Genomic DNA, 18,008 nt, shown 5'->3' with positions numbered 1-18,008 from the left:
TACACTCCTCAAAGCCTCTGGAAACAGTGTGAAAATATCCATCTAAACCGGATCATTATGCAGAGGCAACAATAAACTGGTTTTGATGATAAACAGACTGTCATATCTCTATACCCAAGCCAGAGGGCAACACACTCTGTGACATCCATCTTCTTTAAGTAACACCGCTCATAATGACACTGTGCATGGCGGGAGCAACACACACACACAAACACACACACACACACACAAATATACAAGTTAACACTCCCAAACACACAGTATTAATATTCTCAGTCGCTTTCTCTCTGTCTTACCAACACAGCAAGACACACACACACACACACACACACACACACACATGCACGCTCAAAGGAAATCTCCCAGTATTTAATACAACTTGGTAATGCCAGAGGCAAGGCAGAAGTCATAATCATGAGTATGTTTAACAGCAGTGTGACAGGCGGCTGCTGCTTCAGTGTAAGTAAAGAACATGTAAATAAGCAGGGTGAATTATTCAAGACCGAGCCCGGCTCACACATGCTGGCTGCCCGCACCCATTCAGCTGCAGTCATGCTGGTATAATCTCAGGATTCAGGAAGTGAGGGAGCGGTGGCATAAAAAAAGGAAAAAAAGAATCCATCAAGGTGCCAACATACCAAACCCAGACTGGGCCAAGCCGGATCTTTTTAATGTTTCGCCATACTGTAGTTTATTCACGTGGGACGATTTGCAAATTCAGGATTTGGTGATGCACATGTGGTGTCCACCAGGCTGTGGTGAGCTCAGAGGACATGTGTGTGTGTGGGAGGACAGAGGAGCTTATAGTGTCAGATGTGACCAGATGTAGAAGAAAAGAAAAGGAGGGGCGGAACAACATATCCATTAAGTGATTGATTGAAAACCCTTTTAAATTAACGATTCGTATTTTTTCATTATTCGGGAAATAAAATAAAAAAACATTCAATTGGATCGGACTTCTATCACGTGATATTTGTTGCTTCATAAGATCTTTCATGTGGCAAATGGCATCTGTCCCATTTCCAGATATTTTATGGTCCGAATCATCAGTTTATTTGACATCATGATCTTGGCTTTCAGCTACCAAGGGGCCCTGGGGCAAATCGTTTGAACTGGGCTCCTAGTAAACACTAAGATTGGTCATGTGTCTATTAAACTCAATTCCAGAAAACAAACTTGTAACAGCTGTGTAAAATTGAGGCAACGTGAAACAATCAGATGAAATACAATAACAACAGACACACGGAAACTTAAAGAAGATATGTGATACTGATGAATATTACCAAACAAGTTTTCAGTTGAAGCTGCGTAAACCAGTTGATGCACAGAAACAGCCTGAAGGGTTTGAGGCCCCTGGAGCTCCGGGGCCCTGAGGCAGTTCCCTGGTTCGCTCAGGTGATAATCTGGACTTGGCTGTAGAATATCCACCATAAGCAAAATCCCCCAAATAAAACATTTTCTGATTAACTGTCTGGTCTCCAAGAAATGAGCAGAGAATCAAGGGTTCCAGAAAGTCTCGAATAAGTGTCTCACCATTTCTAGTTTTGTTTGACCAACAGTAACAAAATCTATATTCCATTTGTAATGGCAACGCGAACAGAGAACAGCGGCGACTCCTCACCTCTGAGAAGCTGTGATAAAGGAGCATAAGAAACATGAAGCCCACACAACACATACTGGAAAACACCACCAGTGAGAAGAGGAATCCCAACACGCTGAAGCCAACTCACTAATGTTTTAAAAAAGACTCTTTGATCTCCGCCTGATCTTCGGTAGACAAACACAAAGAGGAACACAACTGAGATAAAAGCATCTATTTAAAGCAACGTGTTGTTTGTTTGCATCCCTTTGCTCTTTTTTTCAGGAAGTTGAGTCGATTAGCTAAATAAATTACTCACATGTTAAGCAGAGGATTAAATTGGTTGACACTTTCTAATGTCTCAACCTTTATTCCGGTCTCCTACTAATCGCTTCATTAGTGTTTAATGAATAACATACCGATGCCTTATTGATCAATTATCATTTGTGTCATAGATTAGACCTATTAACATTACAATAATTACAATAATACATTTACTTCTCACAATTTTGAGGTACTTGTACTTTGCATTTATACAAAACTGGGTAGATATTTTACTTTTTAATTGTATTTTTTATTATTACTTTTCACTTAATAATTACTTAGCAGTTTCAATACGTCACATTCTGCAAAATCAGGGATAATTACACAGTAATGCATCGATAATCATAATCCAGTGATATAAAATATACATTAAACTAAAATGTGTCATTCATCAAATTTTGTTATATTACTTTTGGTACTTTAATTATATCATTATGTTAATTCATGACTGGACAGAATAATTTAGACTGTGGTATTTGCAATTATCAATGCCATTACTTCTGTTTCACTCATTTTTATTATGTAAATTAAAAAAAGAGAAATTTACTGTTAATAATTTTTTCTTTAAACCACATCTAACTACTCATGATTAAGTGAACTGTGCAGAAAGTATTGATATATTTGTGAAGAGTGATTTTAGCCTAACTGATATCTGCCCGACATGAACTAAAAGTTATGACAGGTGGTTTCAGGTGGAGGAGTAGAGATCCACATCCACCTGGGGAAATCATGCACGCCGAGATCGTGGAAAAGCACACAGGCAATTCCAGCCTGACTAAACACACATCACATCATCAGCCCAAAACCACTCAAAGGGAAAATATACAAGCCTCATTCCTTATCAAGCTCATTCACCATGAGCCAATGCTGGGTTCCCACCCGGGGGCCTGCTGATTGGACTGATCTCCCTGACTGAGCTTCGTTTGAAAAGATAAGAATCCGAACTGGTCATTTTGCTCTGACACAAGATCACAATAAACATCTGCAAAAGCAAATGCATGAGTATTGCAGCTGAACATCTGGGATGTTGATGGAAGGGGGAAAAGAAAGGGTAGAGTCAGCTGTTTTTGGTGAAGCCACTGGGATGTGATCCACACCCAGCAGTGGAAACACCCCATCGTAGATGTGATTAGTCAAAACATGCTCCACCATAACGGCCCGTGGGAATCACACACACATGCCTGACAAGCAGTTTGGGTTGCATCGGACGGAGCCGAGCAGGACTCAGTGCTGGCCACCAGCGGTAGTAACGCGAGAAGCAGCGTGAACCACCAGCAGCGGTTGATCTGATGGTTATCAGACACTCCTGTTTTATCACAAGTGACTCAGTGTGGAGTCTTGCACAACTCAAACCGGCGATGACTACAATGTTATTGCTTGTGGTTGGAATGTGGGAGTAGCGCTCATAAATAAGATGAGGAAATCCTTTTATTGATTTCACAATTGTTAAAAACAAGTTCCACATGAATTGAATTTCACATTGAATTCAGGAGAACTGCAGGATTTATGTCCATGTTTTGTACAATAGACTGTAAATATAGAGAAATGACAAAAGTGGAGCCAAAGCGTCTCCATTGCCCCTTGCTGGCTGGCTGCAGTTTAGATCATAAACGTCCTCCATGTTAATGAATGTGATCGCACTGCGGCTTGCACGCCCACTGAATTGTCCAGTTATTTGTGTTTTAACCTGTTTTTTTCAAATTTTATTTGATGTTATAAAAAGACAATTCATAACACCATAACACAATACAAATACACGTTTTAAGAGGTAGAGATTGCAATATATTGCAGTTCTCAGTCATCCGGGTCAAAGTATCTTCAGAGGTTCTACATGGAATCACAGGTATCAACAGCCATTCTCACCTTGACTCAGGAGACCCACGTTGGCCAGGGCGGTCAACGACCTGCATGTTTAACATAACGACTCTCAAGATAAGTAACAACCCACAGAGGTTACATACCTGAAACCTGCCACTGTACTACATTAGAACTGAAGAAGCCTCTTGGATGAGAAAATAAATGTCTTTAAGAAACACTTGCTTTAATTACTTCAAAAACTCTTAATGTGACGTCAGTGGGAATATAACAATACATTTTCACATTTTATACCACGAAAACAAAATTATTTAACTTAATGCATTTTATAATATAAATATTGAATGATTCTCATTCCCATTAGTAACTTAAAATAGTTACGTGTCAACTCCAGTTTGTCATAAATACCACCAACCAAAGCGTTTCAAGATTTGGGTAAAACTGCAGGAGCCCCTTAAGAGTTCACTCATTTCAGTTTTTGTTTGAAATTACTGAACACATTTATGAATAATGAAATCACCACAAAGTAAATGCTACACAGAGCCTTCTGGGCCACAGATGGTTTGGGGCAGCATGGTGATCCATCCTCGCCTGAAGCAGTGTATTGTTTATACGCTCTAATACGTTTTGTAAAGCCTCAAAATGTATTTGCTAATTAAGTAGCTACAGCTCTTAGATAAATGTAGCTGGAAAGTATTGATCTACACCTGGATAGTAGGAGGATGAGGAGATGTGTCGCTCACCCATAGAACGACTCTGGCTCCAGAAGAAAATATATCATACATTTTCTCCATTGAAACTTCAGAAAGAGGGCTTTTAGCGTGGAACCAGGTGGACCAGCTATGAGATGAGAATACTTTTCATTTAGTGTTTAGTATCGTAATCTGGTGTAGTAGTAGCGTTGTTGGTGATATGGTACAGTGTTTCATTCCTGACTGCAATTATGGGAAATCTAGGTTTTCTCTGTTGTAACTCTGAATGATCATAGACGGTCATAACGGATTATGATACCTATCTACTCACGTACCTACCTACCTATCTATCTACCTACCTTCTTACCTACTCACCTACCTACCTACCTACCTACCTACCTACCTACCTACCTACCTACCTACCCAGCTACCTATCTATCTACCTACCTTCTTACCTACACACCTACCTACCTACCTACTTACCTACCTATCTACCTACCTACCTACCTTCTTACCTATCTATCTACCTACCTACCTACTCACCTACCTACCTACCTACCTATCTACCTACCTTCTTACCTATCTATCTACCTACCTACTCACCTACCTACTGTTAAGCGTGTTCGTTTATGCTAAATATGAGAAGATGAGCCGAACTCGGTTTGTTCAATCAAGTATTTATTTAGAAAGCAATGAAAGGTAACAATCAGCAAAGCAATGGGCATCCAACAAGTCGCATCAGAACATGAGACCCATCAGAACGCATCAAACAGCCGGCGCCTGTCTATTTTGTAACAGTAGATCTTGGTTCTTCCTCCTCGAAAGTGCGCAGGCGTAGCCCCTCCTTCTTGGCTTTGGAATAAGGAAGTGACAAGTCTCAAAATGTTCATCTCTTGACCAGCCTTGACACAGCTGATGGCATGTGGGCCAACGGTGTTGACAATTGGAGAGAAGATTATTGTGTTCTTGCTATATCAAAACAATGTTCTGTTTGTACAGACATTCAAAACAATTTAACCAAAACAACGAAACAGCATTGTGACACAGACACATTCTAATTTTCAAGATTAAACACTTAGGAAAGGGTTATTATTAATCATTTGCGTGAAGGCCTTATCTGGCTCAAACTACTTCTATCTTTATTCATTTAGAGTTGAGTTAGACACAGACTATAGATAAAATATTGAAATCCTAACACTACCTACCTACCTTCTTACATATCTATCTACCTACCTACTCACCTACATACCTACCTATCTACCTACCTACCTTCTTAAATATCTATCTACCTACCTACTCACCTACATACCTACCTATCTATCTACCTACCTTCTTAAATATCTATCTACCTACCTACTCACCTACATACCTCCCTCCCTACCTACCTACTTTCTAACCTACCTATTTACCAACCAACCAACCGAGCTACCCACCTATACACTTAACAACCCTTCTATCTATATATTTATTTATCGATCTATCGATCTATCTATCTATCGATCTATCTATCTATCTATCTATCGATCGATCGATCGATCGATCGATCTATCTATCTATCTATCTATCTATCTATCTATCTATCTATCTATCTATCTATCTATCTATCTATCTATCTATCTATCTATCTATCTCGCCACTTTCTATTGGCTGTGTGCGGATGACGCGGTCGTTACGTGTGAACCAGTAAATTAAAGCGACTCTCCCTTTCACCGTGTTTTCATAGAGAGAGAGAGAGAGAGAGAGAGCGAGCGAGGGAGGGAGGGAGAGAGAGAGAGAGAGAGAGAGAGAGAGAGAGAGAGAGAGAGAGAGAGAGAGAGAGAGGGAACGAGGAGAGAGAGAGAGGTTGGTAGAAAGGTAGATCTCTTCTTCTTCTTCTTCTTCACGCTTCATCCGGGGATCGCAGCTCCATGGAGACGCAGTGAGTCTGTGCGGCGGAGCCCAGGAACCAAAGTAAAGTAACCGGGGGAGGGTCGGCCACGGGAGGGGGGGTGTCAGCGAGCGAGCGGTCACAATGCGTCTTTCACGGTGCTGAGCGGTTGTGCTGCTGAACGATGAGCCAACTTCGCCGGTCGCCTCTCAGCGGACCGAGCCACTCTTGAGCCCGCGACAGAACCCACCGAGTCCTTCCTGGCGGCGGGAGGAGAGCGAGCATGAAGAAGCCGAGCTCCGCGCTCCATGCCGTCGGCTTGACTGGGAAATGGTAGCGTGCTGTGGGGACCGCACTGGGAAGGAACATGGTCGAGAGGAGCAGCAAATTCTTGTTGATCGTCGTCGGATCCGTGTGTTTCATGCTGATCCTCTATCAGTACGTGGCCCCCGGGGTGATCAATTTCGGATCCCCGCACGGGTATTTCACGGAGGAGGACGAGGGGGACATCTTCCCCACTCCGGACCCCCACTACGTTAAGAAATACTACTTCCCCGTCAGGGACCTGGAGAGGACGATGGACTTCGAAATCAAAGGCGAGGACGTGATCGTGTTTTTGCACATCCAGAAGACCGGGGGGACTACGTTCGGCCGGCACCTGGTCCAGAATGTCCGCCTGGAGGTCCCCTGCGACTGCCGGCCGGGCCAGAAGAAGTGTACCTGCTACCGGCCGAACCGCAAGGAGACCTGGCTCTTCTCCCGGTTCTCCACCGGCTGGAGCTGCGGCTTGCACGCCGACTGGACCGAGCTCACCAACTGTGTGCCGGGGGTCCTCAACAAGAAGGAGAACAAGCTGATGAAGCTGAGGTAAGACTGGGGCGAAGAGTTCTCCCTTTGATTGGCTTCTTATTGAGAGGGAGATGAAGTGTGGGGAAGTAACCTGTAGTCACAAAGTGGGACTCTGTGATGATTACATCACTTTAACTTTAAAACTCCAGTCCCTTCTTATCAAATCTCCTTTTAGATAAGCATTCCAGGGATGCCACAGTGTAGAGAATACCTCTGAAGGTACAACAGTCAAACTCTAAAAACACAAGCAGCATTTCTGTAAAATTAGTCTAATCACATTAAACAACAACAACAAAAAATCTAAAAGTTTAACAAGTGTAAAATTGCTAAGTTATCATGATTCTCTGACATCACACTGTGCGTGTCTGTGTCTGGTTTACAAAGCAGCCTTTAATGCAGGCTCCTTCCTCTGGAGAGGTCATTATAATACATCAGATGGTAAAATATTAAAGCGTTTCTTCGCACAAAATCTCAAAACTTTTACACGAGTGTGCAATGGATTTGTTGGTCAAATTTAAACCGAGGGAATGTTGCAAGGACGCAGCCTAACAGGAGGCAATAGAATGCTGCTATAACCTCAAGTCTGAAGACTGTGAACACATTCAAGTCCGACTATGTGGTTAATTGGTAATGTCACATTTGGTTTTCCCAAATCACAGGGTTCTGTCTTCATCGGGTCATTATTGTGTCGTGGGGTTGGGAGAACAGAGTGGGGAAGGTTTGTGTGCGGCTTTCTGAAAATAGCGGGTCTGATAATACGCGTTGAGAGACACATGTCGATTGACAATCCAGCCCGGTGCTGTCACAAATACCACAGGAGCTCAACAGTGGCTCTGACAACTGTTGATGGGAGCCAGTGTCGGGTTTGCCCGCCCATTGAGTCCCACACGGAGGATTTTGCTAGAATTTATTTGCAGGCGGTGCATCCAGGAAACATGCACTCCAGTAACAACCCCCCTCGCGGTGACTGCAAAGTATCCAGACACAATGTGCGTCCTTATTAAGTTATAACACATTTTCCTCTCCGCGGCGCCCCCCCCCATTGTTGTTGCCAACACATTGCATCCCTCACACAGACATATTGACGGCTGTATCACCTTCCATCTCACTGCACCCTTGTGGTGTACGAGTACGCCTGCTGAATGGGGTGTAGTGTCTTTGTCTTGCCTGAGCTTGTTCAATATTTAATTCTGGCGGTTGGATGATCAATAGGACAAAAAAGAGGGTTAGAAAAAATGTTGGGTTTTTTTTAGAGAGAGAAAAGAAAGAAAGAAGGGTTTTCCAGCCCTGTGCCTATCTGTCTGCAAGCCAGGGGCGGTGGAGCTGTCGGAGCTGTCGGGCCGGCTGCTGTGCTTCCCATGGCAGCGCAAACTGGGGGATCAGAGCTGCAGGCTGGGCAGGGCAGGGCCGGTGGAAGGGGGGTAGAATAGGGGGGGGGGGACCCTGCGGGGGTTTGGCTCCGCTCTAATCCGGGTGATTATTACCGCTGGGACACACACACATACACACCAGCGCTGGTATTTGCTGCTGGCGTCAGTCCTGATTCCCGTGGTCTCCCCCCGGTCATAGGTGATAACGCGTCCGGCCATTCTGCATGGTGCTGAGATATCACAGTGGATGCAGGATAAACGGCCTTTCATCACTTTGTGAGCACTTTTTCAAAGCCCAGATGTGTGTGTGTGTGTGTGTTTGTTTGCATGCGTGTGCACCTGAAGAGGCCAGGGGAACAGAAAGAGACAGCGAGGCAGAGTGGATGAGAGCGATCCACTGTGCGAGTGTGAGCGTAGCAGAGAGAGAGAGAGGATCTTGCCTCCGGTATAATCGACTATCCTATCACTCCTGACAGAAGGAACAAGGGACTATAAGCTTAATAGCACCCTGAAGAAAAACAATGCTGCTCCGTATTACACGCAGCTCCACTTCCACCGAGAAGTGAATCGCTGCGGCAATGAACTATGAAGAGAAACTGAAGACACACTCTGCGTCTCTGCTCCTATTTTTGTTTCTTTATCTGACTCATCGCCCGCTCCTCTCTGTGTCTCCTTCTGTCTGAGTGCGTTAGAAGACCTCGGCTCCCTCTTCGTTTGGCTCTCTCGTGTCGGTGCTGCGGTGCTCGTTTAGGGACATTTGTCTCGAGGGCAGTAGCAGTGTGGTGAAGAGGCCGGGGAACGTGTGAAAAAGATCATCTGTGTTTACTGAACAGTGGTGAGGGATTCCTTGGCACGGTGTTGTGTGCGTAGCCTTCAAATCGGCCGTGCGTATTACCAGTGTGGCGGAGATAAACAGTCTGTTGCTCCAGTCGATTCCAGTGAATCACACTCCACATACCTGACCACATAAGAGGAAATGGTTTGGAGCTGTGTCTTGAACTTCTCAGGAAAAGGGTGGGGTGGGGGGGGGGGGGGGGACCAAGCTGACAATCTAGAAATCTCTGACCACGGCAGCAGCAGCAGCAGCCGCACCTCTTGTTCTGAGATCTGTGGTTTCTCTCTCTGCAGCTGTGTTCTCATCCAACTGTCAAGTGCATTTTACACGAACGTCTCAAACGCTGCAAAAATAAAACGTGAATTAGGAACATTTCCATCAGCTGGATTTCACATAAATTCCATCTATTCTGAATAACAAAAAACACACACGTCCACAGGGTAGAAATGGACTTTTAATATCTATATTTAAGAATTGACGAAAACCCAGAGATGTGTTTAGGTTTCAGGCTGTAAATGATTGTTTTCATTATCAATCACCTGTTTCTAGAGCCCAGGTTGACGTGCTCACATTGATTGTTTTGTCCAAACATCAACACAACTCAAATTTATTCCATTTCCTGACATAGAAGCACAAGAAATCCGCAAATATGTATTCCTGCCAACCTGGAACTTGTGTGTAAATTGTAAAGCACAGTATAATGGCAGTGTAAGCCTGACAATTTCCCTTTGCATGAATGAAAGCGACAGTTGTTCTGGTATTTCTGAGCTCTCTGAATCTGTACAGCTCCTATTGAAGGGTTTTGTGTTGATACTGTAACGTTCACAGGGCCTGTTGTCGCCTGTATTGTGTCTTGAATCTGTACGACAGCACGATTTCTGCAAAATGCTTTTTTCCTCACAAGAGCATTAAAGCAGTTTCTCACACACATTCAGTTTATCATAAATTGTGGGAGAAAGAAAAAAGTATTCTTCGGTTTGGTCCGGTGACAAATGTCTCAGCTTTAGAGGAAGGAGCATTAAGAAGGAGCGAGCGGCAGTGAGATGAATGGTCGGTAACAGAAGAGAGACAGGTCCGTCTTTGATTTGTGATGAGGTGAGATGGAGATGAACTGTGGCATTGTGGGAGAAAAGAGCCCGCACTCAGCAGAGTGCCGCTCCGAGTTGATTTGTCATTTGCCACCTTCACATCAATTTATATGTTTTTCACTCATCCCACAGGACACCCCCCCTCCACCTACACACACACACACACACACACACACACACACACACACACACACACACACACACACACACACACACACACACACACACACACACACACACACACACACACACACATTAATGAGTGTGTAAAACAAACACTCAGACCCTAATGCAAGGCCTTAGAAATGAGGCCTCTAATTGGTTAAGGAGGTTCCTATCACTTTGCTCAAATTAGAGCTACACTCTCAGATGGCGGATACCATCTGTCCTATGTGAGAGTGTGTGTGTGTGTGTGTGTGTGTGTGTGTGTTCATATCTCGAGAGTGTGTGTGTTTGTTTTAATCCTAGTGTGTCATGGAGCGTCTTGGTAGGCGAAGTGATGGGGCTAATTTTACTGCCTCTATCTCGGTCCTCTCTCCAATCGCTCCCTGCTTTTCTCTCTCTATCTCTCTCTCGCTCTCTCCTGCCTCCTTCTCATCCCCTCTGCTTCCCCTCTAAAACACTTTGCCTCCTTCTCCTTCCATCCTTCCCTCCCTCCAACCCTCCGTGATGGTGTCACTCTCTAATCAAACAGCAGGCTTGCTTTCTGCTTGGTGGCTTTATGGCCGGGGGCTCGCACTTTCTCTCTCACTCTCTCCTTCACTTTACCCCCCCTCTCTCGATTTTCTCCTCTCTCCATCTCTACCCCCTCTGTCTTTCTTTCTCTCCCTTCCCCTCCGAGCGTGACTACTGCATTAGAGGAAATGTCTTTTCATGGAAGATTTGCTGCAATTTCCAAAATGGCCGCTTTGCCTAATGGACAACTGCCTTGGTTCTAATGAATGATTACATGTATGAGTATGAGGAGGGGGGCTTGGGGTTGCAGGACGATGGGGACAGTGGAGTAGATGGAGGCGATGAGGAGTAATATGGGGAAGATGATGGGATGAGTGTGGGACAAGAGGCAAGCTGTCAGGGAATGATTGAAAAGATAAAAGATGGAGTGGTGAAAACGTTTCGTTTCATTGCTGGGGAGGGGGCTAGTCAATTAGCACGGTTGTCAGGCAATGGGCATTACTCTGCTTTCAATGGGTCTGTTTTAAATTCACAGCACAAAACACTGCACTCTGAGATGGTGTGTGTGTTTGTGTGTGTGCTTGTGTGTGTGTGTGTGGCATGAGATTGGATGCGTGTGCATGTGGTAGCCCAGCATGGTGCCATCAGCCAAACAGCACAACTCAGAATCCAGATGAACTCCAGGAAGCTGCAGAGGCAGCCCTTGCTGATTGGCATATAGCACAAATGTGTGTGTGTGTGTGAGATTCTGTGAGTGAGTTGTGTGAATGTGACCGTGTCTATACAAGTGTGTGAGTGCGTGCACGCTCATGTGTAGCCAGGCAGGTCGGTGTTAATCCAATCAGATTAGCCGGGTTTAAGCGCTGGCGGCCAGGCGCTCCAAAGCTGGTTACGTCCGCTCATCCTGCAACTGCGGCTGCACCGCGTTCCAGCATTCCCAACAAACATTCCCACATCCCTCCAACCACTCACTCCTCGCCTGTTTACCAGGCTCAAACAGAATAAGTCTGCCTCTCTGACTGGAAACCTGGCTCTAGCTGGGATTACTAGCAGTGGTTTAACACCAGCAACACGTGTATGTTGGGTATGTGAGGAGTGCGTGCACAGGCAGAGGCTTTCAAGTGCATTTTGTGACACTAAGTCAGAAAATATGATGCTTTCTAGAATGTTCGTAATTTCCAAACTTGCTAATCATCCCATCACTTTTTTAAAATCATATTATGGCCCTTTTGGTGGTTTCCCGACCCACAGGTTGGAAATCCTCTTCGGTTACAGCTCTGCTCAGTTTGCTTCTAATGACAATCACCTCATTGACAACACCAGTAAGGTGTTACTATATAATGTTTTCTGTTATAGGCTTAGATGTTTTGTTGTCTGCGAGGCAAAGTAAATGATAATTATTATTCCTACAATGGTGTATCACTAATTATAGCCTTAATTCAGCACCAGATCAGCTCGCCAACTGCTGACGATGTGGTTGAGTGAGTGGCACTTTGTGTTTTATGCTCTGCCCTTCACAATGCAGTGAAATGCTGGTCAACAACCTCACACATAAAAGGGTGAGATATGGCCCCTATGTGTTTTCCTCTTCAGTAGCTTGAGGCGGGCGTTGACAGGGCTCTCTTACCTACACCACCGCTTCCTCTCCACTACAAGAGTTCAGCTGAGGTTCAGCCTCGGGTCACCATAACTTACAAGCCCAACCCCGCCGTGCAGAGCAGAGCCACTGGAGCTCCAGAGGGGTACGTGGTTACAGACGGGGCAGTGGTTTGACTCGCTGCCATTCCCAGCGTCTGAAGCCATTTTGCTCGCAGATTGACTGAATGGCCCCGATTAAAGTCTGTGGTGTTCTCTTATTCATTGTAGGATCACAGAATCAGCATCAAACTGAAACTGTCCAGAATACAAACCATTGCGGTCAAGTTGAGTTAAGGCCGATGTCGCTATTGATTTGGCCCAAACTGTCTCACCTCAGTGCATCTTGAAGACAGAACAAGGAGAGGGATTCGCCCGACCGCTGACGACTGTCTCCGCTGGTTCTCCGTGAAGGGTTATCTCGGCTCCGCCTGCAAGCCTTCATTATTGATTAGCCATTATGGATTGGCAAGGGTTTTCCATTGATTGATTGATAAAACTTTGAACGACGCTGACACAGAGCGGAGCCTTTCCGGCTGTACGCTCAACAAAGACGGCAGACAGGGAGGGAGAGGGAGTAGTAAAGAAAAGCCATGCTGATGCATTTCCTAATCATTACACAGCCTCTGTGACTCCGCGTGTCACCCTGTCTCTTCCACGCTAAGCTGCCAACTGTCAAATGTCACCTCCACCTCCCACCACCACCACCACCACCACCAGACTGATTCCACGGCCCTGTGGACAAATAGCCGTGCGGGGAATGATTAGCAGACATTTCTATGGCTGGTAATGAGGGGTGCTACGCCGCAGCCGCTCCACCAACAGGATTACCGCCCATTGATTAGCCTAGCCTAGCATTAGCCTTGCTAGCCAAAAGCGACATGACTGATTAGTGGACATTTCTGTGGCCGTTAATGAGTGGTGCTGCGGAATGCTAGAATGAGAATGGGATTACAGGCCATTAATCAGACAAGAGGCGAGCTGCAGTCATTAGCCGGCCCAGCGGCAATGTCAGCGCGTCCATAGCTGATCTCAGATCCTGGTCTCTCGTCTGATTGTCCTGCCACATTATCGACCCTGAGTGTCTGTCTCTCCTCTACCCCCCACACCCCGGGGTGCCTTATTGTTTGATGTCCCTCCTGCCTCAATCCTTTCCCTCCTTCCTCCTGAGATGGAGAAGGACAGACGAGAGAGAAAGACATCCCCGGGGACCGCTCTGTGCGTTCATTAACCGCACTGTCCTCTCATGTCCCCTGGATGTGACAAGTCCAGACAGGATGTGACCCGGCAGCTTCTCACCATCCCTTCGTCTGACGTCCTCGCGTTTGCTCTATAAACAAACAAATGAATGCATCTATTTTCTGCATGCATGTGTTTATGAATAAATGCATCTATTCATGAAGCTGGTGTGTTGCTGTGGGAGAGTGCTTGTGTTTGTGTTGGTGTGTGTGTGTGTGAGCGAGAGATGGCCAAAGGAGGCATGTGAACGGAGAGAAGAGGCTGACAAGCGTGTTAATTGAATTGTGGGAAAAATGCAAATCCCGTACTGCCTCTTTGAATTAGGGGGAGGAGTTTTTACTGATTTGGACTGTCTCCTCTTTAGGCGCGCACACAGACACAGTAGGTTAACTTTTACTAATTCTCAAAACAGGGAATGAATGATAGCGTTGTGTCTGCATCCCTCCACGCCTCGTCGTGTTGTTTTCCCATCAGGTCTCTCCATTTTTCTGACCGTGATGCCATCCCAAGACCTCGGTGTCTTTTGTCTGTGTGTTTTTGTGTGTGTGCATTTAACGGTCCCACCAGAACAGCTAAAGTCCTGATACCATTCATGGAAAGACGGAGTGAAAGGAGAAAGGAAAAATACAGAGATTCCTCGTTCTGCTACACTTAAGCCTTGTCTCCTTCACTCCAGGCCAGAGCTGGGGATCGCCACAGTTGCTCCTTTTTGAAGCTGCACACGTTTTTGTGTGTGTGTGTGTGTGTGCTTGCCCGTGTGTGTATGCTTGTTCGTGTGTGTGTGTGTGTCCTCTGCCTTCATTTGTGCATTCAAGCGAGGATTGCATGTGTCCGGGTGTATGCCGTGTGAACGTGTGGTTTGTGGAATTGTTCAGTAGTCAGTCCGGTGAGTTGATGTGTGTTCTGTCTGTTCTCGTACCCGAAGCTGAATCATATGAGCAAAATCTTAAAGCACAAACTTCTAAATATATATAATATTGGTATTGTGTTTATTTTTCTATTTTCTTAACTGAAAATTACTTGGTGATCTACATTACATAAGGGTCTGATTGTATCAAGCATTACTCTTCACATAAAGCATGAAGGTATGTGAATGCTGTTTCTTTCTTTAGAGCTTTAAGCCACATCTCACTTTGACTTGTGACAATTACCAGCTTTAAATGAGGCTAAAGAAAGTAAGATGGATTTTACCTAATGAATAATTAAACCAATTCAATTAATTAATACAAAAGCTGTCATGACTTATAAAATTAGCTTTCTTTAGCATATCTTTTATTTCTGTGAAAGAATGTTGCCGGGGTTTACTTTTGATATTTTAACACATTTATGACAACTTGAAACTTTTTGTCATTTGTCCAAATTTGTTTCACCGTCCCTCTTACTATTTTCCATATGTACAATTCTCACCATCACTCTCCTCTGTTGTATTCGCTGCTGTCTGAAAACAGTTTTAATCCTCTCTTACATTTCAGACGTGTCTGAACTAGTTGTGTTTTTCTCAGCTCGCCAATAGACTGGCTGCCTTTGTCGCACCATGACGGTGTTAACACTGCAATGACGTAGGGCCTATGGGAAATTATGTTTGTCAAAGGCTTATGAAAACAGAAATATTGAGCATTTATATTACATCATTTATCCAAAAACTACATAACATATGGAGTGATCTCTTCAATAAAGTGTTGAGGAATGCTCAATGCATCGGTTGAGTAATCTTTTTTACATTATTAAAAATTTCAGTGTTATTCTTGACGTTGAGGAAGTGGAGGATATTTTACGGCAGCAACAGATTCTCGAAGCCCTGCTTTCACTTCAGCTCGCTGTATGACTCACAGGGATGCTTCTTCTTTTCGGGAAAACATCTTCAGTTGAGCAATGCACACCAGTACAGACTTGAATGTGCAGTAAGGATGGTCACCAGTCTGCAAACAACCAAAGCAGCCCCTCCTCATATACAAACTCTTTTCCTAAGTAACAGAAAGAACGTCACCTCATCTGGAAATTGAGTCAAGTGAGAACGTTGAGAAAGTAGGACAGGCCTGTAACTGCTGTAAAAAGCAATTGAGACCGTGAGGTGGTGTCATCCTGATGAATAAAGGTCAGTGTTAAAGCTAATCCAGTTATACTATTCTTAGTGTCTCTTCACCTCTTTGTCTCTCGCTGTGTTCTCTCTTCTCCTCCTCCTCTTCTCCATGTGTGACACCGTTGATCTGGGACACAAGTATTTAGGTTTCACCCCTTCTCTCTCTCTCTCTCTCTCTCTCTCTCTCTCTCTCTCTCTCTCTCTCTCTCTCTCTCTCTCTCCCCCTCTCTCTCTCTCCCTCTCTCTCTCTCTCCCCCACCCACCTTCAACAGCTGTTTCCCCCCCTTCATACCCCGTCGCTTCCCTGGATTCTGTCTCTGGCTCTGTCAAAAAAAAACGTTCACCTCTTCATCCTCCCTGCCAGCGCGCTGTCGTTTTGGGTTCCCAACGCGTGTCAGCTTCCTCCAGAGAGAGGAAGTGATGCGTCAGGAAGTGCTTTTATCCGCCAGTGATCTGATCTGATGTGATATCGAGATAAACACAGGAGCAGTGCAGTGCTCTCTCTTGCTCACCCTGGGGAGCTGTATGATGGAGAAGCCCTATATAATTATATATCTACATGCATATATTTCTGTCGGTGCTAACTTTCCTCCTGTGAACAGATTAAATTACAAAGGGGAAACTAGAGTGTGGGCCTTTTTATAGCCAGTCAGCTTCTCAACTAATTTGAAAACCTGCTGTGAAACCTAATAAGAACACGTTAAGAAATACTCTTGTAAGAATGAAATTGCCAGTTTGATCACTCAAGATATGTAAAATGTCCAATGACAACCTCATGTAGTCTATCAGTGTCTTTGAGGAAGAATCAAAACATCCACCTGCTCTAATTTCCTTTTTACTTTATGTTAGGCTGGCACATAAAGGCTGGGAATCTATTGGATCACTTCCAGGAGCTGTGGCGCATGCAAAGTACACTGCTGTGACATTCAGAGGATTAGTACACAGAAAAAAAGATACAGAATATATCAATATTTCAGAATTTGCCTTGGGTTGTCCTAACAAGCACACAGACTGGCTTTTAAGAGTTTAATAGGAAGGGAAAAGCCAGTCCCACTGAGGCTAGACTATTTTGAGGAGGATCTTGACTTTAGAAAGTCTCTGTGTGTTAAAGTAGATACAAATAGAGAGAAAAGGCTTCAAATCAGATAGTTTGTCGATTTTTTTGGTGTCATTTCCGGATTGTTCGAGGAAGTGGACACATGTTGTCCATCTTGATAAAACCTCCTGAGCTACAGCCGCTGTTATGTGATGTAAGATAAGACAAACTTAAGGTTCAAAATCACTTTCCAACTGCTGACACGAGAATGTGTCTTTAGTGGATTACTCAGTGGGCACCAGGCACCAGGCTGGCTGATGGCGGTCTGAGATGTTGGAATCACTTACAGTTCCTCTTTGGTTTCTGCTTGCTGTCAAAATTTGACTTGGCTGAGCATCTCCCTCTCTAATTACATATAATGGACAAATCAAGCCAAAACAATAACTATCAAACAGCTTTTTCGACTGACTGCCTGTCACTACGCTGTCATCTAAATGTCATATTCCCTACAGCAAATGGGCATAGACGCTGGTGTCATACCTTATTGAAAGCCAAGAAATTGTTGGTGGTAGCTCAAAAGGTTTGGAACAAAGGTTCCCCTCACTACTGAGGAGCCTTTAAGTGCAGAGAACCGAGAAGCTTTTAGAAGGAACAGTGTCATTGCGAAGTAAGTTCTACCCAGAGAAGCTTCCTTTAGTCAACTGGGTATGATGTTTATTCTAATTTAGGCTTTACTTAACCAGGGAAGTCAGTGCAACAAACCCTTATGTACACTGACATCCTTGTGAAGGCAAAATCCTTATTTGTTACATAAAAATTGTACCCAGGGAGAGGGATTGTTTTAGCAATGGGGGAAACAGTTAGTAATTTAGGGTTTCTGGTCTCCATTTACCGCCAAGTACGAATGCAGATACATTTATTTAA

At 44.5% G+C, this 18,008-nt stretch overlaps 1 protein-coding gene across 1 annotated transcript in view; it reads left to right on the top strand.

Annotated features, from left to right (window-relative positions):
• Positions 1-6,184: 6,184 nt before the first annotated feature.
• Positions 6,185-18,008, top strand: part of hs6st1a (heparan sulfate 6-O-sulfotransferase 1a) — a 54,857-nt gene continuing 43,033 nt past the window's right edge. Inside the window, exon 1 of the mRNA XM_053434019.1 lies at positions 6,185-7,144. Within this exon, the coding sequence (XP_053289994.1) occupies positions 6,645-7,144 (500 nt within the window). The 5' untranslated portion in view covers positions 6,185-6,644. The remainder of the gene's footprint in view (positions 7,145-18,008) is intronic.

Source organism: Pleuronectes platessa, chromosome 11 (assembly GCF_947347685.1).
Source record: "Pleuronectes platessa chromosome 11, fPlePla1.1, whole genome shotgun sequence".
Taxonomy (NCBI): Eukaryota; Metazoa; Chordata; class Actinopteri; order Pleuronectiformes; family Pleuronectidae; genus Pleuronectes; species Pleuronectes platessa.
The sequence above is the reverse complement of the archived record's forward strand: the minus strand, read 5'-3'. Positions and strand labels throughout refer to the sequence as shown.